The sequence below is a fragment of the Melanerpes formicivorus genome, unplaced genomic scaffold, assembly GCF_026170545.1.
Source record: "Melanerpes formicivorus ecotype bairdi unplaced genomic scaffold, bMelFor1.0.p_v2 SCAF_82, whole genome shotgun sequence".
In the NCBI taxonomy this organism is placed as follows: Eukaryota; Metazoa; Chordata; class Aves; order Piciformes; family Picidae; genus Melanerpes; species Melanerpes formicivorus.
The window spans coordinates 2,343,301-2,364,997 of NW_027142434.1; the positions used below are offsets into that span (position 1 = coordinate 2,343,301).

The 21,697-nt window shown below is 63.6% G+C and overlaps 2 protein-coding genes across 7 annotated transcripts in view; one reads left to right on the forward strand and one right to left on the reverse strand.

The window, feature by feature from the left end:
* CEPT1 (choline/ethanolamine phosphotransferase 1) overlaps positions 1 to 3,195 on the reverse strand; it is a 65,883-nt gene extending 62,688 nt beyond the window's left edge. For 2 of the 3 annotated variants that reach the window (XM_068164729.1, XM_068164727.1), the window contains exon 1: positions 3,073 to 3,162. The gene's annotated coding sequence lies outside the window, so the exon portion shown is untranslated. Of the gene's footprint in view, positions 1 to 3,072 lie in introns of all 3 variants that reach the window. The other variant, XM_068164728.1, reaches the window with a different exon arrangement.
* Positions 3,196 to 3,270: 75 nt separating this feature from the next.
* Positions 3,271 to 20,567, forward strand: DRAM2 (DNA damage regulated autophagy modulator 2). Of its 4 annotated transcripts, XM_068164733.1 has the most exons (9): positions 3,271 to 3,314; positions 6,926 to 7,056; positions 8,106 to 8,263; positions 11,355 to 11,422; positions 13,543 to 13,682; positions 14,764 to 14,941; positions 17,208 to 17,290; positions 18,458 to 18,550; positions 19,511 to 19,714. In XM_068164733.1, exons 3-9 carry the CDS (start codon positions 8,133 to 8,135, stop codon positions 19,616 to 19,618), a joined length of 801 nt encoding a protein of 266 aa, XP_068020834.1. In that variant the 5' UTR covers positions 3,271 to 3,314; positions 6,926 to 7,056; positions 8,106 to 8,132; the 3' UTR covers positions 19,619 to 19,714. The 4 variants fall into 4 exon arrangements, with proteins under 4 accessions (XP_068020834.1, XP_068020833.1, XP_068020831.1 ...); XM_068164732.1 differs by lacking the exon at positions 14,764 to 14,941 and having other exon boundaries at positions 17,196 to 17,290; positions 19,511 to 20,567; XM_068164731.1 differs by lacking the exons at positions 3,271 to 3,314; positions 8,106 to 8,263 and having other exon boundaries at positions 6,714 to 7,056.
* Positions 20,568 to 21,697: the final 1,130 nt, after the last annotated feature.

Sequence of the window (21,697 nt, forward strand, 5' to 3'; positions counted from 1 at the left end):
GCCTTCAGCTCAGCAGGGCTGGAGAAGCTCTGTCTCAGGGCAGCCTTCAGCAGGGCTGGAGAAGCTCTCAGAGCAGCCTTCAGCTCAACAGGGCTGGAGAAGCTCTGTCTCACAGCAGCCTTCAGCTCAACAGGGCTGCAGAAGCTCTGTCTCAGGGCAGCCTTCAGCTCAACAGGGCTGGAGAAGCTCTGTCTCAGGGCAGCCTTCAGCTCAACAGGGCTGGAGAAGCTCTGTCTCACAGCAGCCTTCAGCTCAACAGGGCTGGAGAAGCTCTGTCTCACAGCAGCCTTCAGCTCAACAGGGCTGGAGAAGCTCTGTCTCAGAGCAGCCTTCAGCTCAACAGGGCTGGAGAAGCTCTGTCTCACAGCAGCCTTCAGCTCAACAGGGCTGGAGAAGCTCTGTCTCACAGCAGCCTTCAGCTCAGCAGGGCTGGAGAAGCTCTCAGAGCAGCCTTCAGCTCAACAGGGCTGGAGATGCTCTGTCTCAGAGCAGCCTTCAGCTCAACAGGGCTGCAGAAGCTCTGTCTCAGGGCAGCCTTCAGCTCAACAGGGCTGGAGAAGCTCTGTCTCACAGCAGCCTTCAGCAGGGCTGGAGAAGCTCTGTCTCAGAGCAGCCCTTCAGCTCAACAGGGCTGCAGAAGCTCTGTCTCAGGGCAGCCTTCAGCTCAACAGGGCTGCAGAAGCTCTGTCTCAGGGCAGCCTTCAGCTCAACAGGGCTGGAGAAGCTCTGTCTCACAGCAGCCTTCAGCAGGGCTGGAGAAGCTCTCAGAGCAGCCTTCAGCTCAGCAGGGCTGGAGAAGCTCTGTCTCACAGCAGCCTTCAGCAGGGCTGGAGAAGCTCTCAGAGCAGCCCTTCAGCTCAACAGGGCTGGAGAAGCTCTGTCTCACAGCAGCCTTCAGCAGGGCTGGAGAAGCTCTCAGAGCAGCCTTCAGCTCAGCACGGCTGGAGAAGCTCTCAGAGCAGCCTTCAGCTCAACAGGGCTGGAGAAGCTCTGTCTCAGGGCAGCCTTCAGCTCAGTAGGGCTGGAGAAGCTCTGTCTCAGAGCAAATTTCAGCTCAGCAGGGCTGGAGCAGCTTTGTCCCTTGGGTGATGACAAACAACCACCTAAAGGCAGCTAAAACCCTTTTCAGGAGGTCACTGTTCCTGATTTCACTTTTCCTGGGGCTTTTTTCCCCCCCTTCTCCCAGTTCACCCCAGTTCAGGTGAAAGCTCATTTCAGTTCAGCAGGAGCCAAAGAGCTTTAGCTGGGTAAACAAAGCCTACAGCCACTGGTTGGGAAAACACAGGGTCAGGAACAGCTCCTCCAGGGCAAACAGTGACCCTCACTATGGCTCCACCTCCACTGAAAGCAGATGACCATAAACAGAACTCCCCACACCAGCAGAGAAAGGAGACTGGAAACAGAAGTTTGTTACTCATCCACAAGCAAAAGGCCTCCAGGAAAGCTGGGGAGGGACACTGGAGGGTGTCAGGGAGGGACAGGACTGGGGGGGCTGGAGCAGAACTAGAAGTGGGGAGATGGAGATTGGCTGTGAGGAAGAAGTTGTTGGGCAGGAGGGTGGTGAGAGCCTGGCCCAGGCTGCCCAGGGAGGTGGTGGAAGCCTCCTGCCTGGAGGTGTTTGCAGCCACACAGGCTGGGCAGGGACTGGCTGGAGAGCAGCCCCAAAGGAAAGGCCTTGGGGGTGCTGGGGGAGGAGAAGCTCAGCAGGAGCCAGCAGTGAGCACTGGCAGCCCAGAGAGCCAAGCAGAGCCTGGGCTGCAGCAAGAGAAGTGTGGCCAGCAGGGCCAGGGAGGGGATGCTGCCCCTCTGCTCCACTCTGCTGAGCCCACAGCTGCAGCTCTGGGGCCAGTGCTGGAGCCTCTGTGCCAGGAAGGCTCTGGAGGGGCTGGAAGGTGTCCAGAGCAGGGCCAGGAGGAGGAGCAGAGGGCTGGAGCTGCTCTGCTCTGCAGACAGCCTGAGAGAGTTGGGGTTGTGCAGGCTGGAGAGGAGAAGGCTCCCAGGAGACCTCCTTGTGGCCTTCCAGGAGCTGCAGGGGGCTGCAGGAAAGCTGGGGAGGGACTTTGGAGGGGGTGAGGGAGGGATAGGACTGGGGGGGCTGGAGCAGAACTAGAAGTGGGGAGCTGGAGATTGGCTGTGAGGAAGAAGTTGTTGGCCAGAAGGGTGGTGAGAGCCTGGCCCAGGCTGCCCAGGGAGGTGGTGGAAGCCTCCTGCCTGGAGGTGTTTGCAGCCAGGCTGGATGTGGCTGTGAGCAAGCTGCTGTGGTGTGAGGTGTCCCTGCCCATGGCAGGGGCTTGGAGCTGGCTGAGCCTTGAGCTCCCTCCCAGCCCTGGCAGCTCTGTGAGTCTACAAAGGTGGGGAGGGGATAGAATGGTTGTGAATTCCAGCAGGGTGAAGCTGGAGAGGTGACAGCCACCAGCAGCTGGCAGAGCAGGGAGGGAAAGCAAGCTGAGTAAATCTAAAAGTCAACAGTGGCAGCAGCAAAGCACTCTCCCTTCCACAGCTTAACGACAGCCACTTCCCCCAGCGCGGAGGCAGCCTGGGGGGGCTGCCAGCAGGGAGCCTGACAGCCTGGGGAGCAGGCAGACCTGCGCCCGGCCCTTTATCGCCGAGCCACACTGAGTCACCTGGGAGGCCCCGGGGGTGCCGCCCCGGTTGGCCATCCAAAGGCCTTTCCAGGCGGCAAGCTGTTTGCTTTCCCTCTCTGCCCGAAAGGTTTCTGCCCCCGCGGTCAGAGGCAGCCCCCGGCCGCCCCCCGCTGCCAAAGCCAGCCCGCGCCGCCCGCCCGCCCGCCGCGGGACTTTCACCCGGGCCTGGCCGCCCGCCCGCAGGCGCCCGCAGCAGGGCAAACAGGACCGGGGCAGCCCCCGGCCCGGGGCAGCCCCCGGCCCCGCCAACCGCCTCCCCCCCGGCCCAAACGGGGCAGCTCCCGGGACGCGCCCGCGGCCAGGCCGGGCGGGGGGGGGGGGGGGACCCCGGCCCAGCCCGCGGCCCAGCCCCAGCCCCAGCCCCGCCGACCCCTCCCCTCGCCCACACGGCTCCCCCCCCCCGCCTCCCGCAGAGACCCCGACCCACCCGGAGGGAGCGCGCAGAGTCGAGACAGGAGCCCGCCGCGCCGCGCCTCGCCGCCCTCCCCCCCGCGGCGGCAGCCCGGCTCTACCTGGGTCTCCCCGCACCGGGCGGTGCTTTTACGACACTTGTGCGACAGCCGCAAAGCAGGGGGGCGGGGCCGGAAAGGAGCGGGGCGGGGCCGGGCGGGGCGGGGCGGGGCGGAGCGGCGCGGGGGACGCCGCGGGCGCGGCGCGAGCGCGGCCGAGGTAAAGGGGCGGGGGGGGGCCGGGGAGGGGCCAGGGGCGCGCTGGGGACACCCCGGGGGCGCGCATTGGGGACACCCCGGGGCGCGCATCGGGGACACCTCGAGGGGGCGCACTGGGGACACCCTTGGGGCGTGCTGGGGACACCCCGGGGGGGCGCATCGGGGACACCCTTGGGGCGTGCTGGGGACACCCCTGGGGGCGCATCGGGGACACCCCGGGGGGGCGCATTGGGGACACTCTTGGGGCGCACTGGGGACACCCTTGGGGCGCATCGGGGACACCCTTGGGGCGTGCTGGGGACACCCCTGGGGGCGCATCGGGGACACCCCGGGGGGGCGCATCGGGGACACCCTTGGGGCGCATTGGGGACACCCTTGGGGCGCACTGGGGACACCCTGGGGGCGCGCATCGGGGACACCCTTGGGGCGCACTGGGGACACCCCGGGGGCACCCCCCGCTTCCCCCCCCGGCTTCTGCCCCTCCGTCACCCCCACAGCGACCCTCCCGGGGTCCCCTCGGCGTCCTCCAGCCTTGTCCCTCAGCCTGCCCTGGGAGCCCCCAGGGACCCTCCCGGGGTCTCCCCGCACCGGCAAATCCTCCGTCCCGCCGGGCACCGCCCCCCGCGCTCAGCCCTGCGCCCCCTTGCCGCCCCCTGCTGCCCCGGTGACCCCCGAGCCCCAGCCCCTGCCGGCGCTCATCGCTCCCGGGGGCCTCACCCAGCCCCTCTGTCCTGTCACCCCCAGCCCCCAGAGCCTCCCTTTCTGCCCTCATCTTCACTTCCTCCCTGCCCATCCCTCCCCTCTCCCCATCCCTCCCCTCTCCCCAGCCCTTCCCTCTCCCCAGCCCTTCCCCTCTCCCCAGCCCTTCCCCTTTCCAAGCCTTCCCTTTCCAACCCTTCCCCTTTCCAAACCTTCCCTTTCCAAGCCTTCCCTCCCAAACTTTCCAACACAAACCTTCTCCATCCTGGTTCCTTCTTTTTTATCTCTTGCCACCCAGAGCTGCTCCCCACACCCAGCACCTCCAGTCCCTTCTCCATGAGCTTCTGACAGCTTCTCCCCCCTGCCCTGCCTGGGGAGCTGTCTCCCCATCCCATCCCTGCCTGGGGAACTGTCTCCCCACTCTATCCCTGCCTGGGGAGCTGTCTCCCCTTCCCCTGCCCTGCCTGGGGAGCTGTCTCCCCTTCCCCTGCCCTGCCTGGGGAGCTGTCTCCCCCCATCCCTGCCTGGGGAGCTGTCTCCCCTGCCCTGCCTGGGGAGCTGTCTCTCCCCATCCCATCCCTGCCTGGGGAGCTGTCTCTCCCCATCCCATCCCTGCCTGGGGAGCTGTCTCCCCACCCCATCCCTGCCTGGGGAGCTGTCTCTCCCCATCCCATCCCTGCCTGGGGAGCTGTCTCTCCCCATCCCTGCCCTGCCTGGGGAGCTGTCTCTCCCCATCCCATCCCTGCCTGGGGAGCTGTCTCCCCCCATCCCTGCCTGGGGAGCTGTCTCCCCTGCCCTGCCTGCAGTACTCACAGTTCTGAGCTGTTTCTCTCTGGTCAGGCAGGATGGACTGACAGGCAGAGAGAGTTCATGCTGGCCAGGGAGCTGCTGGGGCAGCTGTAGGGACAGGCTGCTGAGACCTTGCTGGGCCAGATTGCTACACCATGGAACCTCCTCATCTGCTCCCTGGTGCCTGGCTCTGTTTGCTCTGGCACCAGGCCACCCTGCTGCCTCCCCAGCTGGGTGCCAGGGGCTGAGTGAGGGCATGAGGATCCTCCCCTCAGCTCTCTAGGAGCTGCCCTCCTCACCCAGACCATTCAGGAGGAGCTCTTTGGGGTGCTGGGTGCAGCAGGAAGCTCTCCAGCTGGATCCTCTGCCCTCCCCTGCAGGGGGAGCAAGGACAGGGACACATTTCCTCCTCTCTTCCTTCCCAGCCTTTGAGGAATAGCAACCTTGAACCACTGTCATCAGCCTGAGCCTGACACTGAGCTGTGCAAGTGGCAGGCTCAGCCCCTGCCTGACTCACTCCCATCCAACCTCCCTGCTCCCTGGGCAGCACACACACAGCAGGCTGCTTTCCCCCCTTCAGCAGGGTGTCCTGGGGAGTTCTGCTGGGTGGGGATGGCCCCTGGGGCAGCCTGAGCTCTGCCTGGCTTGCTGAGAGAGCAGGCAAGGGGCAGCCTGGCCAAGGAATTGGCAGCAGTGGAATCACAGAGTGGGTTTGGACCACAGGATCACCCAGTGCCAGCCCCCTGCCATGCCCAGGGACACCTCCCACCTGCTCCAGGCCTCATCCAGCCTGGTCCTGAACACCTCCAGGCAGGGCACAGCCACAGCCTCCCTGGGCAGCCTGTGCCAGGCTCTCCCCAGCCTCACTCTCAGCAATCTCTTCCTCCTCTCCACTCTCAGTCTCTCCTCTCCCAGCTCAAAGCCATTGTTCCTCAGCCTGTCCCTCCCAGCCCCTGTCCCAAGTCCCTCCCCAGCTCTCCTGGAGCCCTTCAGGTCCTGCAAGGCTGCTCTGAGGTCTCCCTGCAGCCTTCTCCTCTCCAGGCTGCACAGCCCCAGCTCTCCCAGCCTGGCCCCACAGGGGAGGTTCTGCAGCCTCTGCTCATCTCTGTGGCCTCCTCTGGAGCCTCTCCAGCAGCTCCAGGTCCTCCTTGTGCTGGGCCCCCCAGAGCTGGAGGCAGTGCTGCAGGTGGGGGCTGAGCAGAGCAGAGCAGAGGGGCAGAATCCCCTCCCTGTGCTGTGCTCTCCCTGCCCTGGCTGCAGCTCAGCTCTCAGCTGGCTCTGGGCTGCCAGGGACCACTGCTGGCCCCTGGGGAGTTTGTCACCACCTGGCAGCCCCAAGGCCAAGGATGTTGTACTCCAGGTGCGGTCTGAGCAGGGCAGAGGGGCAGAATCCCCTCCCTTGCCCTCTGGCCACTCCTCTGTGGCTGCAGCCCAGCTCAGAGCTGACTTTGTGCTGCCAGAGCCTGGTGCAGCTCCTGCCAAGCTCCTCACCCACCAGCACCCCCAGGGCCTTCTCCCCAGGGCTGCTCTCAGCCTGGATCTGTGCTGGGGATTGCCCTGCCCCAGCCTCAGGACCTTGCCCTTGGCCTTGCTGAACTCCTAGGCCATGTTGAGGGCTGCCAGGAGCCCCCTCAGGGTGCCTTGTCCCTAGAGGGGATGAGCTCCTGCCCTCTGCTCATCTCTGTGGCCTCCTCTGGAGCCTCTCCAGCAGCTCCAGGTCCTCCTTGTGCTGGGACCCCCAGAGCTGGAGGCAGTGCTGCAGGTGGGGGCTGAGCAGAGCAGAGCAGAGGGGCAGAATCCCCTCCCTGTGCTGTGCTCTCCCTGCCCTGGCTGTAGCTCAGCTCTCAGCTGGCTCTGGGCTGCCAGGGACCACTGCTGGCCCCTGGGGAGTTTGTCAGCAGCTGACAGCCCCAAATGCTTTCCCAGCTTTCCCTTGTCCTCACTCCACACCTCGCTGCTTTCCTGCCATTGCAGCTCTTGGCCACCTTTCACTTTCCCCTGGAGTTGCAGTTCCCTGTGCTGGAGCCTGGGCTGAAGCCCTGCACACTTCCTGCTCTTAAAGGAAAACCTCAGGGCTCATTCAGATCTCCTCTGAGTCACTTCTCTGACTTGCTCTTGGTGAAGGTTTGTCAGTGCCTGGCTGTGCTCCTCGGTCTGGGGCCTCCAAACCCCCCCTTGGGCAGGACAGTGACAGCAGATCAGCAGAAGAGCTGCAGGAGCTCAGCTGTGGAGCAGGGAGGAGGCCTTGCAGTTGGGTAAGAGGTTGGCAAAGGAGCTCTTGAAAACCCAGGGAGGTCTGAGGATGTTGTCTGCCTGCTGGTGAATGCAGGAGCCCAGGGTGAGCTGTTCCTTTCTGTCAGGACCTGGCAGCTGGCAGCTCTGCCCTCCTCCCAGTCTCTGGAGTGCCTCCTTATGTGCCTGTGCTTGCCCAGCTGCTGGGCATCCAGAGCCCTGTGAGGTGGCAACCACAGGCTGGGTCTGCAGCAGGGCCAGGAGTGTCCAGGCCACTATGGACACAGCAAGAGCTGGGAGAGGAGAGGAGAGGAGAGGAGAGGAGAGGAGAGGAGAGGAGAGGAGAGGAGAGGAGAGGAGAGGAGAGGAGAGGAGAGGAGAGGAGAGGAGAGGAGAGGAGAGGAGAGGAGAGGAGAGGAGAGGAGAGGAGAGGAGAGGAGAGGAGAGGAGAGGAGGGGAGGGGAGGGGAGGGAAGGGAAGGGAAGGGAAGGGAAGGGAAGGGGAGGGGGGGGAGGGGGGGAGGGAAGGGGAGGAACCAGGTTGGAAAAGACCTTCCCTTCAAGATCACCAAGTCCAACCTCTCCCCCAGCACCATCTGATCAACTCAACCATGGCTCCAAGGGCCTCATCCAGGCTCTTCCTAAACCCCTCCAGGGATGGGGACTCCACCACCTCCCTGGGCAGCACATCCCCAGGGCCAATCTCTCTGGCTGGGAAGAATTTCTTCCTCCCCTCCAGCCTGAACCTCCCCTGGCACAGCTTGAGACTGTGTCCTCTTGTTCTGCTGCTGGGGTGCCTGGCAGAAGAGCCCAACCCCCACCTGGCTCCAACCTCCCTGCAGGGAGCTGCAGAGGGCAATGAGGTCTCCCCTGAGCCTCCTCCTCTCCAGACTCTTCCCCAGCAGCACACACCAGAGGCTCACAGATGTCAGGGGTTGGAAGGGACCCAAAGAGATGCTGGAGTCCAAGCCCCCTGCCAGGGCAGGAGCAGAGAATGCAGCACAGGTCACAGAGGAGCACATCCAGGCAGGGCTCCAGGGCAGCAGACTCCACAACCTCTCTGTTCCTCGCAGCCTGCCCCGGGAGCCGGCACCGCTGCCATGTGGTGGTTCCAGCAGGGCCTCTCCTTCCTGCCTGTGGCTTTGGTGGTTTGGTCTGCAGCATCTTTTATCTTCTCCTACATCACTGCCATCGTCCTCCACCACGTGGACCCCCTGGTGCCCTACATCAGGTCAGTGCTCTGCGTCCTGAGCCGCAGCCTGGCCTTGGCCTCTGGCGCCCGCGGGCTCTGCCCCGGCTGCGGGCTGCAGGCAGCTCCAGCTCGGAAGGGAGAGGCTGCTGGTGGTGTGCAGCTGCCTTTCTGTCTGACCTCTGAGCTTGGCAGTGGGAGCACAGCCCTGGTTTGCAAGGGCTGGCAGTGCTGGGCTCACAGAGTCTGAGCCCAGAGAGTGGTGGTGAATGGTGCCACAGCCAGCTGGCAGCCAGGCACCAGTGCTGTGCCCCAGGGAGCAGTGCTGGGCCCCAGCCTGGTCAATATCTTCATTGATGATCTGGAGAAGGGGATGGAGGCCATCAGCAGTGAATGTGCAGCTGACAGCAAGCTGGGGGCAGGAGTTGAGCTGCTGGAGGGCAGAGAGGATCTGCAGAGGGACCTGGCCAGGCTGGGCAGAGGGGCAGAGGCCAAGGGCAGGAGACTGAACTCATCCAAGTGCCAGGGGCTGCACCTTGGCCCCAACAACCCCAGGCAGTGCCACAGGCTGGGGGCAGAGTGGCTGAGAGCAGCCAGGCAGAGAGGGACCTGGGGGTGCTGGTGGATGGTAGGCTGAACATGAGCCTGCAGTGTGCCCAGGGGGCCAAGAAGGCCAAGGGCATCCTGGCCTGCAGCAGGAAGAGTGTGGCCAGCAGGAGCAGGGAGCTCATCCTGCCCTGTGCTCAGCACTGCTGAGGCCACACCTGGAGTCCTGTGGCCAGCTCTGGGCTCCTCAGGTCAGGAAGGAGGTTGAGCTGCTGGAAGGTGTCCAGAGAAGGGCAACAAAGCTGGGGAGGGGTCTGGAGCACAGCCCTGGGAGGAGAGGCTGAGGGAGCTGGGGTTGCTTAGCCTGGAGAAAAGGAGGCTCAGGGGAGACCTTCTTGCTCTCTGCAACTCCCTGCAGGGAGGTTGGAGCCAGGTGGGGGTTGGGCTCTTCTCCCAGGCAGCCAGCACCAGAACAAGAGGACACAGTCTCAAGCTGTGCCAGGGGAGGTTCAGGCTGGAGGTGAGGAGGAAGTTCTCCACAGAGAGAGTGATTGCCCATTGGGATGTGCTGCCTGGGGAGGTGGTGGAGTCCCCATCTCTGGAGGTGTTCAGGAGGAGACTTGACAGGGTGCTTGGTGCCATGGGTGAGTTGATTAGGTGGTGTTGGGTGATGGGTTGGACTCCATGATCTTGGAGGTCTCTTCCAACCTGGTCTGATCTATTCTAAGTGGCAGGGGCTGGGAGGGACCTCTGGAGGCCATCCAGCCCAGGCTCCCTGTGTGGCACTTTCAGGCTATGCCTTCAAAATGCAGCTGGATGAGGCTGGTGGGAGGGGTCCCTGCCCACGGCAGGGGGCTGGAACTGGATGGTGTTGAAGGTCCCTTCCAACCCAAACCCACTCCATGAACCTCCAGCATGGATTCAGTGGTGCAGTGAAATCTGGTGGCAGCCAGGGGCTGTACTCTGGCCCAAGGGCTCGATGCAGCCCCAGGCTTCTGCTCCTCTTGATTTTAATCACAGAGTGGGTTGGGTTGGAAGGGAGCTCAAAGCTCAGCCAGCTCCAGCCCCCTGCCATGCCCAGGGACACCTCCCACCAGCACAGCTTGCTCCAGGCCTCATCCAGCCTGGTCCTGAGCACCTCCAGGCAGGGCACAGCCACAGCCTCCCTGGGCAGCCTGTGCCAGGCTCTCCCCAGCCTCACTCTCAGCAATCTCTTCCTCCTCTCCACTCTCAATCTCCCCTCCTCAAGCTTCAATCCATTCCCCCTGGTCCTGTCCCTCCCAGCCCTTGTCCCAGGTCCCTCCCCAGACCCCCTTCTGGCCCTGGCAGATGCACCAAGTGCTGTGGTCTGTGTTCCCCTGCAGGGCAGCACCTGGGCTTTGCTCTTCTGCACTTCCAGCTGCTGCACCTTCCCAGCTCCAGTCACCTGTGCTGGATCCACAGTCTCACAGTCTCACAGTATCACTTAGGTTGGAAAGGACCTCGAGGGTCATTGAGTCCAACCTATCAACACAGACCTCATGACCAGACCATGGCACCAAGTGCCACATCCAATCCCCTCTGGAACACCTCCAGGGATGGGGACTCCACCACCTCCCTGGGCAGCACATCCCAATGACAAATGACTCTCAGTGAAGAACTTCCTCTTCACCTCGAGTCTAAACCTCCCCTGGCACAGCTTGAGACTGTGTCCCCTTGTTCTGCTGCTGGCTGCCTGGGAGAAGAGCCCAACCCCTTCCTGGCCACAGCCACCCCTCAGGGAGTTGCAGAGAGCAAGAAGGTCTCCCCTGAGCCTCCTCTTCTGCAGGCTAAGCAACCCCAGCTCCCTCAGCCTCTCCTCCCAGGGCTGTGCCCCAGATCCCTCCCCAGCTTTGTTGCCCTTCTCTGGACACCTTCAAGTCTCTCAATCTCCTTCCTGACCTGAGGAGCCCAGAGCTGGACACAGGACTCAAGGTGTGGCCTAACCAATGCAGAGTCCAGGGGCACAAGGACTTCCCTGCTCCTGCTGGCCACACTCTGCCTGCTGCAGGCCAGGATGCCCTTGGCCCTCTTGGCCACCTGGGCACACTGCTGGCTCCTGTTCAGGCAGCTGTCAATCAGCACCCCCAGCTCCCTCTCTCTTTGGCAGCTCTCAGCCACTCTGCCCCCAGCCTGGAGCTCTGCCTGGGGTTGCTGTGGCCAAAGTGCAGCCCCTGGCACTGGGACTTGTTGAATGCCATCCTGTTGGCCTCTGCCCAGCTGTGCAGCCTGGCAAGGTCCCTCTGCAGAGCCCTTCTGCCCTCTCACTGACCAACCTCTGCTCCCAGCTTGCTGTCAGCTGCAAACTTGCTGATGAAATCCAGATCAGTGTCAGAGGAAGAGCTCACCCCCAGAGTGTGCTTTCCTTCTCCTAAGGACTCTGTGTCCTCATTGTCCTTCTTTACCCAGCCTGGTGCAGCCTGAGCAAGGGGAGGCTCAGGGGGGAGACATCTGGGAGGGCTTTTGCAGCTCTGCTCCTGCCAGAGCCTTTGTAGCCTGCAGCAGTGAAGGTGGGTGGCAGGGCTGTGTGGTGCAGAGAGGTAACCACCCCCCTGCTTCTCTCTTGCAGTGACACAGGGACAATCCCTCCTGAGAGATGCTTGTTTGGCATCATGTTAAACATTTCAGCTTTCCTGGGTGAGTACAGAGAGCTGCAGGCCCTTGGCAGTGAGTTCAGTCCCTTAGCAGATCCTTAGCCTCTAAATCTCAGTGCCATGGAGAGAGGCATTGAGGGCACCCCCAGGAGCTCTGCTGATGGCACCAAGCTGTGTGGTGCTGCTGGGAGCTGGAGGGAAGGATCCATCCAGAGGGACCTGGGCAGGCTGGAGGGAAGGATCCATCCAGAGGGACCTGGACAGGCTGGAGGGAAGGATCCATCCTGGACAGGCTGGAGGGAAGGGATCCATCCAGAGGTACCTGGGCAGGCTGCAGAGCTGGGCCCAGGACAACCTCAGGAGGTTCACCAAGGCCAAGGGCAAGGTCCTGCAGCTGGGGCAGGGCAATGCCAGGCACTGACACAGGCTGGGCAGGGACTGGCTGGAGAGCAGCCCTGGAGGAAAGGCCTTGGGGGTGCTGGGGGAGGAGAAGCTCAGCAGGAGCCAGCAGTGAGCACTGGCAGCCCAGAGAGCCAAGCAGAGCCTGGGCTGCAGCAAGAGAAGTGTGGCCAGCAGGGCAGGGAGGGGATTCTGCCCCTCTGCTCCACTCTGCTGAGCCCACAGCTGCAGCTCTGGGGCCAGCTCTGGAGCCTCTGTGCCAGGAAGGCTCTGGAGGGGCTGGAAGGTGTCCAGAGCAGGGCCAGGAGGAGGAGCAGAGGGCTGGAGCTGCTCTGCAGACAGCCTGAGAGAGTTGGGGTTGTGCAGGCTGGAGAGGAGAAGGCTCCCAGGAGACCTCCTTGTGGCCTGCCAGGAGCTGCAGGGGGCTGCAGGAAAGCTGGGGAGGGACTTTGGAGGGGGTCAGGGAGGAATAGGGGCCTGGGACACCTCTGAGGGGGGCAGGAATCAGGCCTGGGACAGGGAGACAGCAATGGGCACTGGCAGCCCTGAAGGCCAAGGGCAGCTGAGCTGCCAGTGCCCATTGCCAGAGGTGGAGGGAGAGGATCCTGCCCCTCTGCTCTGGGGTGTCAGGGAGGGATAGGGCTGGGGGGGATGGAGCAGAACTAGAAGTGGGGAGATGGAGATTGGCTGTGAGGAAGAAGTTGTTGGTCAGGAGGGTGGTGAGAGCCTGGCCCAGGCTGCCCAGGGAGGTGGTGGAAGCCTCCTGGCTGGAGGTGTTTGCAGCCAGGCTGGAGGTGGCTGTGAGCAAGCTGCTGTGGTGTGAGGTGTCCCTGGGCATGGCAGGGGCTTGGAGCTGGCTGAGCCTTGAGCTCCCTTCCAGCCCTGACAGCTCTGGGATTCAGAATCCCAGACCCCAGAGTGGGGCAGGCTGGAAGGGAGCTCTGGAGCTCAGCCACTCCAACCCCTGCCCCAGCAGGGCTCCCCCAGCAGAGCTCAGCCACTCCAACCCCTGCCCCAGCAGGGCTCCCCCAGCAGCTTGCCCAGGGGCACAGTGCCCAGGGGGGGTTGGAAGCTCTCCCCCCCAGCAGACTCCACAACCTCTCTGGGCAGCCTGCTCCAGGCTCCAGCAGCCTCACCCCAAACAACTTTCTCCTCCTGCTCAGCTCCAACCTCCTGCCTGACACTTTGTGCCCCTTGCCCCTTGGCCTGGCCCTGGGCACCACTCAGCAGAGCCTGGCCCCAGCCTCTTGCCCCCCACAGCTCCTTTAGCTCTTGCTGAGCATTGCTCAGCTGCCCTCTGGGGCTGCTCTGCTCCAGGCTCTCAGCCCCAGGGCTCTCAGCCTTTGCTGCTGCCAGAGCTGCTCCAGGCCCCTCAGCAGCTTCCCAGCCTCCCCTGGGCTCTCTCCAGCACTTCTCTGTCCCTCCTGAGCTGGGGAGCCCAGAGCTGGCCCCAGGGCTCCAGCTGTGGCCTGGCTGGGGCAGAGCAGAGGGGCAGCAGCCCCTCCCCTGCCCTGCTGGCCACACTCTTCTCCATGCCCCCCAGGCCCCCATGGAGCTCCTTGGCCCTGAGGGCTCCTTGCTGGCTCCTGGGGACCTTGCTGGCCCCCAGCACTCCCAGCTGCTGCTCCTTGGAGCTGCTCTCCCTGCTGGCTCCTAACTTGCAGTGTGAGGCTCTGGATGGGAGGCAGTGCCTCTGCCTGGCAGCATCCTGGCAGTGCCAGGGGCAGTGGTGCCCAGCTGACAGCCTCTGCCTTCCCCCCCCAGGGGTGGCCACCACCTACGTTCGCTACAAGCAGGTTTGTGCCTTGGGTGCAGACAGAGCCAGGATCCTCCAGCTGAACAAGCTTGGCCTCAGCCTGGGCTGGATGAGCTGCTTTGGACTCTGCATCATTGCCAATTTCCAGGTGTGTGCTCTGCTGCTGCCAGCCTGCAGCTGGCCAGGCCCCAGGGCAGGGGGGGGAAGCTCTCTGAGCTCTCAGGGGCTGGGAAGGTGCTGGAAGCAAAACCTCTGGGGGCAGAGCTGCAGTGTGCAGAATCCCAGCGTGGCTCAGGTTGGGAGGGGCCTCAGAGGTCATCTGCTCCAACCTCCCCTCCATGCCCAGGGACACCTCCCCCCAGCACAGCTTGCTCAGGGCTTCATCCAGCCTGGTCCTGAACACCTCCAGGCAGGGCACAGCCACAGCCTCCCTGGGCAGCCTGTGCCAGAGCCTCAGCACCCTCCTGGTGAAGAGCTTCTTCTTCAGCTCCACTCCAACCCTGCTCCCCCTCAGCTCCACTCTCACCTTGCTCCCCCTCAGCTCCACTCCAACCCTGCTCCCCCTCAGCTCCACTCCAGAGCAGGGCCAGGAGGAGGAGCAGAGGGCTGGAGCTGCTCTGCTCTGCAGACAGCCTGAGAGAGTTGGGGTTGTGCAGGCTGGAGAGGAGAAGGCTCCCAGGAGACCTCCTTGTGGCCTGCCAGGAGCTGCAGGGGGCTGCAGGAAAGCTGGGGAGGGACTTTGGAGGGTGTGAGGGAGGGATAGGACTGGGGGGGATGGAGCAGAACTAGAAGTGGGGAGCTGGAGATTGGCTGTGAGGAAGAAGTTTTTGGCCAGGAGGGTGGTGAGAGCCTGGCCCAGGCTGCCCAGGGAGGTGGTGGAAGCCTCCTGCCTGGAGGTGTTTGCAGCCAGGCTGGAGGTGGCTGTGAGCAAGCTGCTGTGGTGTGAGGTGTCCCTGGGCATGGCAGGGGCTTGGAGCTGCCTGAGCCTTGAGCTCCCTTCCAGCCCTGCCAGCTCTGGGATTCTGAGCAATCAGCTTCATGATCATAGCATGGCTGAGGCTGGAAGGCAGCTCTGAGTCTCCAGAAAGAGCCTCCAAGGGCTGGCTCCTGCCAGGGCTGCTGCTGGGAGGTGCCTGAGGGGGTGGAGAGGCAAAGGTGTGCAGCAGGGAAGTGCTCCCTGAGCAGCAGGGGGGAGCAGGCTGGGGCCAAGCAGTGCTTTGTGTCCCTAGAAGTGCATCCTGTACTACATCCACGTGCTGGGAGCCTGCCTGACCTTTGGAGTGGGAGCCCTCTACATGCTGCTGCAGACCATCCTCTCCTACCTGATGCAGCCACAGCTCCACGGCAAGGAGGTCTTCTGGGTCCGCCTGGGGGCGCTGCTCTGGTGCTGCTCCAGCATCCTCTGCAGTATCCTTGCCTGGGCACTGCTGCCCCACAGGGGCTGCACCCACACAGCTGTGGCCAGCAGGCCAAGGCAGCTCTCTCCCTTCCCCCTCTGCTCTGCCCTGCTGGGAGCACAGCTGCAGTGCTCTGCCCAGCCTGGGGCTCCCCAGTCCAAGAGCCAAAGCTGTGCTGGAGGGGCTCTGACTGGCACTGGAAGGGGAGCTGCAGCTGGCACCAGCAGTGGGGTGGGCAGCAGGGGCAGGGCAGGGACTGTGCCCTCAGCTGGGCACTGGGGAGGGCACAGCCCAGAGCCTCAGATCAGTTCTGGGCTCCTCACCCCACTCCTCACTCCTCATCCTCATTGCCAGGGCAGTGGGGGCAAGGAGGAGCAGGCAGTGGCAGGGCTGATGGATTCCCAGCTTGGAGGAGTCCCTGAGCCTCAGTTGCTCTGCAGCCCCCCCCAAAATCTCTTCAGTTAAGAGGTGTCCACCCCAGGGCATTCCTGGCCCTAGACTCACCAGGTCTGAGGCCACTTCCCAGCTGGAGCTCTGGTGGGCACATGCTGCCCACCCAGGTGTGGGGCTGCAGGCTGTGCCCCCCTCTGCCAGCAGTGTTGGCTGCCAGCAGTGGGCAGCCTGGGGAGCAGTGCTCAGGCAGAGCTTCTCCTCTGCTCCATGATGGAGCTCCAAGAGGAGGTAAGCAGGGTGAGAGGGACCAGGGAATGGCAGAGAGAGAGCCTGGGAGTCTGCCCCCCAGGAGCCAAAGCCCAGAGGCAGCTGGAGCTGAGGTTATGGAGAGCTCCTTGTCCTCTTCTCTCCTGGCCAGGTGTGGTGCCAGCAGGCAGGGGCAGCAGGGTCCTGCCCAGTGCAGCAGGCACTGCAGGTGTCCCTCCAGCAGCTGCCCAGCTTGGCAGGGCAGTGGGGGCAAGGAGGAGCAGGCAGTGGCAGGGCTGATGGATTCCCAGCACCCAGCTTGGAGGAGTCCCTGAGCCTCAGTTGCTCTGCAGCCATCCCCCAAATCTCTTCAGTTAAGAATAAAAGAGGCTCAGGAACAAATTCTCTGCTGCCACACCTCAAATCCTGAGGTCATTCTGGGGTCCCTCACTGCAGGAAGGAGATTGAGAGGCTGGAGCAGGGCCAGGGAAGGGCAACAGAGCTGGGGAAGGGTCTGGGGAGGAGCAGCTGAGGGAGCTGGGGGGGTTGAGCCTGGAGCAGAGGAGGCTGAGGGAGACCTCCTTGCTCTCTGCAGCTCCCTGAGAGGAGGCTGCAGCCAGGGGGGGTTGGGCTCTGCTCCCCAGGCTCAGGGGACAGGAGGAGAGGAACTGGCCTGAAATTGTGCCAGGGGAGGCTGAGGATGGAGAGGAGGCCAAATGTCTTTGCTGGAGGAGTGGTCAGGGCCTGGCAGAGGCTGCCCAGGGAGGTGGTGGAGTCCCCATGGCTGGAGGGGCTGCAGCAAGCTGTGGCCATGGCAGCTGGGGCCAGGGTTGGGTGCCCATGGGGGGGTTGGGTTGGGGTTGGCCTGGATGCTCTCAGAGGGCTTTGGCAGCCTGAACACTTCTGTGATCTGGGTTAGAATTTGCCCTCTCTTGTGACAGGAACTGAGCCACCTCAACAAGCTGCCAGCTGCAGGAGCCCTGAGCAGTCCCTGGCACCAGCACTGCTCCTGGTGCTCAGGAGACCTTGGGGGGAACTCTCTTGAAGCAGCCTTCCAGGACCTGAAGGGACCTGAAGGGAAGCTGGAGAGGGACTGTTTGTAAGGGCCTGCAGTGACAGGACAAGGGAGAAGGGTTTGAAACTGCAGCAGGATATGTTCTGGAACACTCCATCTTCCCAGGTCCTGCTGGTGTGCAGGTGCCTCAGAAGCTGGCAGGGAGCAATGGACTCAGGATGGCCTCCAAAGCATAGTGGAGTCCTGGTCTCAGTGTCTGACCTCACAGCAGCCTCCCTCAGAGACTGAGAGGAGAGGGGAGAGGGAGACTGGAGAGGAGGAAGAGATTGTTGAGAGTGAGGCTGGGGAGAGCCTGGCACAGGGAGGCTGTGGCTGTGCCCTGCCTCCTGGAGGTGTTCAGGGCCAGGCTGGATGAGGCCCTGAGCAAGCTGTGCTGGGGGGAGGTGTCCCTGGGCATGGCAGGGGGTTGGAGCTGGCTGAGCTTTGAGCTCTCTTCCAGCCCAACCCTTTCTCTTCCACCACAGAGACCTCCTCCTGGCCTCAGGGTGACACAGAGCTGAGTCTGAAATGTCCTCAGTGCTGATCCTTGGCTTTGAACCTTCCTTAACAGATCTCCCCACAGTGTTTGTTTCCTCAGTTGTCCTCTACAGTGGTCTGTATGGAGCTAACCTGGTGCAGAAGCTGCACTGGGACCCCCAGGATAAGGTAAGGGAGGGAGTGGGGCAAAGGGAACAAAACCCAAGTGAGTTCCCTGCAGGGCCTGCTGCTGCTCTGGGGGCCTGCTGCTGTGTGCAGGCTCTGCAGGTGACTCTCACCTGGGAGGCAGAGCTGAGCTGCTGGAGGGTTGCAGGCTCTGCAGAGGGCCCTGGGCAGGCTGGAGCCAGGGGCTGAGGCCAAGGGGATGAGGTTCAACAAGGCCAAGGGCTGGGGGCTGCACTTCACAGTATAGCTAACTAAGGTTGGAAGAGACCTCGAGGATCATCGAGTCCAACCACTTGGGTCACAACAACCCCAGGAGGGCTCCAGGCTGGGGGCAGAGGGGCTGCAAAGTGCCCAGCAGGAAGGGCCCTGGGGGTGCTGGGTGCCAGCAGCTGGAGAGCAGCCAGGGGGTGCCCAGGGGGGCAAGGAGGGCAGCAGCAGCCTGGCCTGGAGCAGCAGTGGGGTGGGCAGCAGGAGCAGGGCAGGGCTGGTGCCCCTGGGCTGGTGCCCCTGGGGAGGCCACAGCTTGAGTGCTGGGTTCAGCTCTGGGCTCCTCACTGCAGGAAGGAGATTGAGAGGCTGGAGCAGGGCCAGGGAAGGGCAACAGAGCTGGGGAAGGGTCTGGGGAGGAGCAGCTGAGGGAGCTGGGGGGGTTGAGCCTGGAGCAGAGGAGGCTGAGGGAGACCTCATTGCTCTCTGCAGCTCCCTGAGAGGAGGCTGCAGCCAGGGGGGGTTGGGCTCTGCTCCCCAGGCTCAGGGGACAGAAGGAGAGGAACTGGCCTGAAATTGTGCCAGGGGAGGCTGAGGTTGGAGAGGAGGCCAAATGTCTTTGCTGGAGGAGTGCTCAGGGCCTGGCAGAGGCTGCCCAGGGAGGTGGTGGAGTCCCCATGGCTGGAGGGGTTCAGGAGGGGCTTGGATGTGGCCCTTGGAGCCAGGGGTTGGTTGTCAGGAGGTGTTGGGGGACAGCTTGGACTTGCTGAGCTCTGAGGTCTCTCCCAAGCTAATGGATTCTGTGATTCTGAGCTCAGAGCTTCACTCCTGGAGACTCCAGAACCCCTCCTGGGCTCTGCTCTGCCCAGGGCATGGCTGTGGGCAAACCACCTTGGTGCCACTGCAGGCTCAGGAGGAGCTTTTCATGCTGCTTGTTTGGGGGTTGTTTCCCTCCTCTCACAGGGCTACACAACTCACCTCATCAGCACTGTCTCAGAGTGGTCCTTGGCCTTCTCCTTCCTCAGCTTCTTCCTCACCTACATCAGAGACTTCCAGGTAAAAGGAGTTGAAGTCCTTCTGCAGCTCTGCAGGGCCTGGGGTGGTGCAGGGAGAGCTCTGCCTGCTGCTGGCACTCACAGAGTCACAGAACCAACACTCTGGGTGGAAAAGACCTTCAGGAGCACCAAGTCCAACCCAGAAGCCTACTCTGCAAGGCTCAGCCCCAGCCTGGCCTGGGGTGCTGGGGGTGCAGAGCTGGCCAGGAGCTGGCACTGAGCACTGCCTGCCCTGGGCTGAGCCCCAGCAGGGTGGGCAGCAGGGGCAGGGAGGGGATTCTGCCCTCTGCTCTGCTCTGCTCAGACCTCCCCTGCAGGGCTGGGGCAGCTCTGGAGCCCTCAGCACAGACAGGGAGCTGGGGGAGCAGGGCCAGAGGAGGCCACAGCAGTGCTGGCAGGGCTGGAAGCCCTCTGCTGGGAGCCCAGGCTGAGAGGGTTGGGGTTGTGCAGCCTGGAGAGGAGAAGGCTCCAGGGAGAGCTCCTGGTGGCCTTGCAGTGCTGAAAGGAGCCTGGAAGAAAGCTGGGGACAGAGTTTAGAGCAGGGCCTGATGTGCCAGGCCAAGGGGAGATGGTTTGGAACTGCAAGAGGCAGCTTGAGAGTGGAGAGAAGGAGAAATGTTTGGTGCTGAGGGTGGGGAGAGCCTGTGCCAGGCTGCCCAGAGAGCTGGGAGCTGCCCCAGGGCTGGCAGCAGGGCAGGGCAGGTTGTGTGGGGCTGGGAGCAGCCTGCTGGGGTTGGGGCTGTCCCTGGGGGCTGCAGGGGTTGGGCTGGAGGAGCTCTGAAGCTCCCTTCCCACCCAAAGCATTCCATGGCTCTTGCCCTGGGGCTGCAAGCAGAGCTCTGGGGCTGAGGCTCATGCAGTTCCACAGCTCCCTGCCCTGGGGTGGTTCACCTGAGCCCAAGGCTGCCCACACTGGGACAGGGCCAGAGCTGCTCACTTGCTTTCTCTTTCTCCTCCACAGAAGATTTCTCTCCATGCTGTTGCCAGCCTGCAGGGGCAGAGCCTCTACAACACCCCCCAGGGCTTCAGCAGCGACCAGCAGGGCCTGCTGGTGGCAGGCAGCATCTGAGGAGGGCTGGAGAGGAGCCTGGCAGCACCTCCTGGAGCCTGGCAGCAGCTGCTTGAAGCTGGCAGCAGCTCCTGGAGCCTGGCAGCACCTCCTGGAGCCTGGCAGCACCTCCTGGAGCCTGGCAGCACCTCCTGGAGCCTGGCAGCACCTCCTGGAGGCTGGCAGCAGCTCCTGGAGCCTGGCAGCACCTGCTCAAGGCTGGCAGCAGCTCCTGGAGGCTGCCAGCAGCTCCTGGAGCCTGGCAGCACCTGCTTGAAGCCTGGCAGCACCTCCTGGAGCCTGGCAGCACCTGCTTGAAGCCTGGCAGCACCTGCTGGAGCCTGGCAGCAGCTCCTGGAGGCTGGCAGCACCTGCTCAAGGCTGGCAGCACCTCCTGGAGCCTGGCAGCAGCTCCTGGAGGCTGGCAGCAGCTCCTGGAGCCTGGCAGCACCTGCTTGAAGCAGCTCATGTAGCCAGGCAGCACCTGCTTGAAGCTGGCAGCAGCTCCTGGAGCCTGGCAGCAGCTCCTGGAGCCAGGCAGCACCTGCTCAAGGCTGGCAGCAGCTCCTGGAGGCTGGCAGCACCTGCTCAAGGCTGGCAGCAGCTCCTGGAGGCTGGCAGCACCTGCTCAAGGCTGGCAGCAGCTCCTGGAGCCTGGCAGCACCTGCTCAAGGCTGGCAGCAGCTCCTGGAGGCTGGCAGCACCTGCCCAAGGCTGGCAGCACCTGCCCAAGGCTGGCAGCCCCTGCTTGAAGCCAGGCAGCTCCTGGAGCCTGTCCTCAGCACCACTCAGGAATTTCCTAGCAATAAGAGCTGGAGACCTCTCAGCAATTCCCCTTGCACAGCCTGGGTCTGTGTGAAGGTCTTGGACTGCCCCAGGGGCTGTGCTGGAGGCCATGAGCACTGCAAAACCTTCTCAGTATTGTAGCCTGTGACATTTCCCCTGCAAGGATTAAATGAAGGTTACTCAAGAGTTGTTCTCTCCTCAATTCCACCACAGCCAACCTGCACCAGTCCTGTGGCCAAGGAGCTCCATGGGGGCCTGGGGGGCATGGAGAAGAGTGTGGCCAGCAGGGCAGGGGAGGGGCTGCTGCCCCTCTGCTCTGCCCCAGCCAGGCCACAGCTGGAGCCCTGGGGCCAGCTCTGGGCTCCCCAGCTCAGGAGGGACAGAGAAGTGCTGGAGAGAGTGCAGGGGAGGCTGGGAAGCTGCTGAGGGGCCTGGAGCAGCTCTGGCAGCAGCAAAGGCTGAGAGCCCTGGGGCTGAGAGCCTGGAGCAGAGCAGCCCCAGAGGGCAGCTGAGCAATGCTCAGCAAGAGCTAAAGGAGCTGTGGGGGGCAAGAGGCTGGGGCCAGGCTCTGCTGAGTGGTGCCCAGGGCCAGGCCAAGGGGCAAGGGGCACAAAGTGTCAGGCAGGAGGTTGGAGCTGAGCAGGAGGAGAAAGTTGTTTGGGGTGAGGCTGCTGGAGCCTGGAGCAGGCTGCCCAGAGAGGTTGTGGAGTCTGCTGGGGGGGAGAGCTTCCAACCCCCCCTGGCTGTGTTCTGGGTGCCCTGCCCTGGGTGCCCTCTGGAGCTCCCTCCCAGCCCCTGCCATGCTGTGACCCTCTGCTGCCCCTGACCTCCTTCAGCCCTTTGCCTTTCTCTCTCCACTGCTCCTCAGGCCAAGGCCTCCTGGGGGCACAGAGTCCCCTCCTGTGGTTCCCTCCCTGGGGCAGCTGGGGCTGCCCTGTGCCCTGGGGCACAGCCCCAGAGCCTCCTCAGCCTTGGAGCAACCAGAAGGCCTCTGAATTCCTCCCTCCCTCCCTCCTGGCAGCTGTTTGAGCTGGTCAGAGACTCTCAGAATTGTTTAGGCTGGAAAAGGTCTTTCAGGTGATGGAGGCCAAGCCCTACCCCAGCCCTGCCCCGGGCCCTCAGCACCACCCCAGGGCCCTCAGCACCACCCCAGGGCCCTCAGCACCACCCCAGGGCCCTCAGCACCACAGCCCCAGGGCTCTGAAACCCCTCCAGGGCTGGGGGCTCCACCACTGCCCCTGGGCAGCCTGGGCCAGGCCTGGGCAGCCCTCAAGGGGCAGAAATTGTTCCTCATGGCCAAGCTGAACCTCCCCT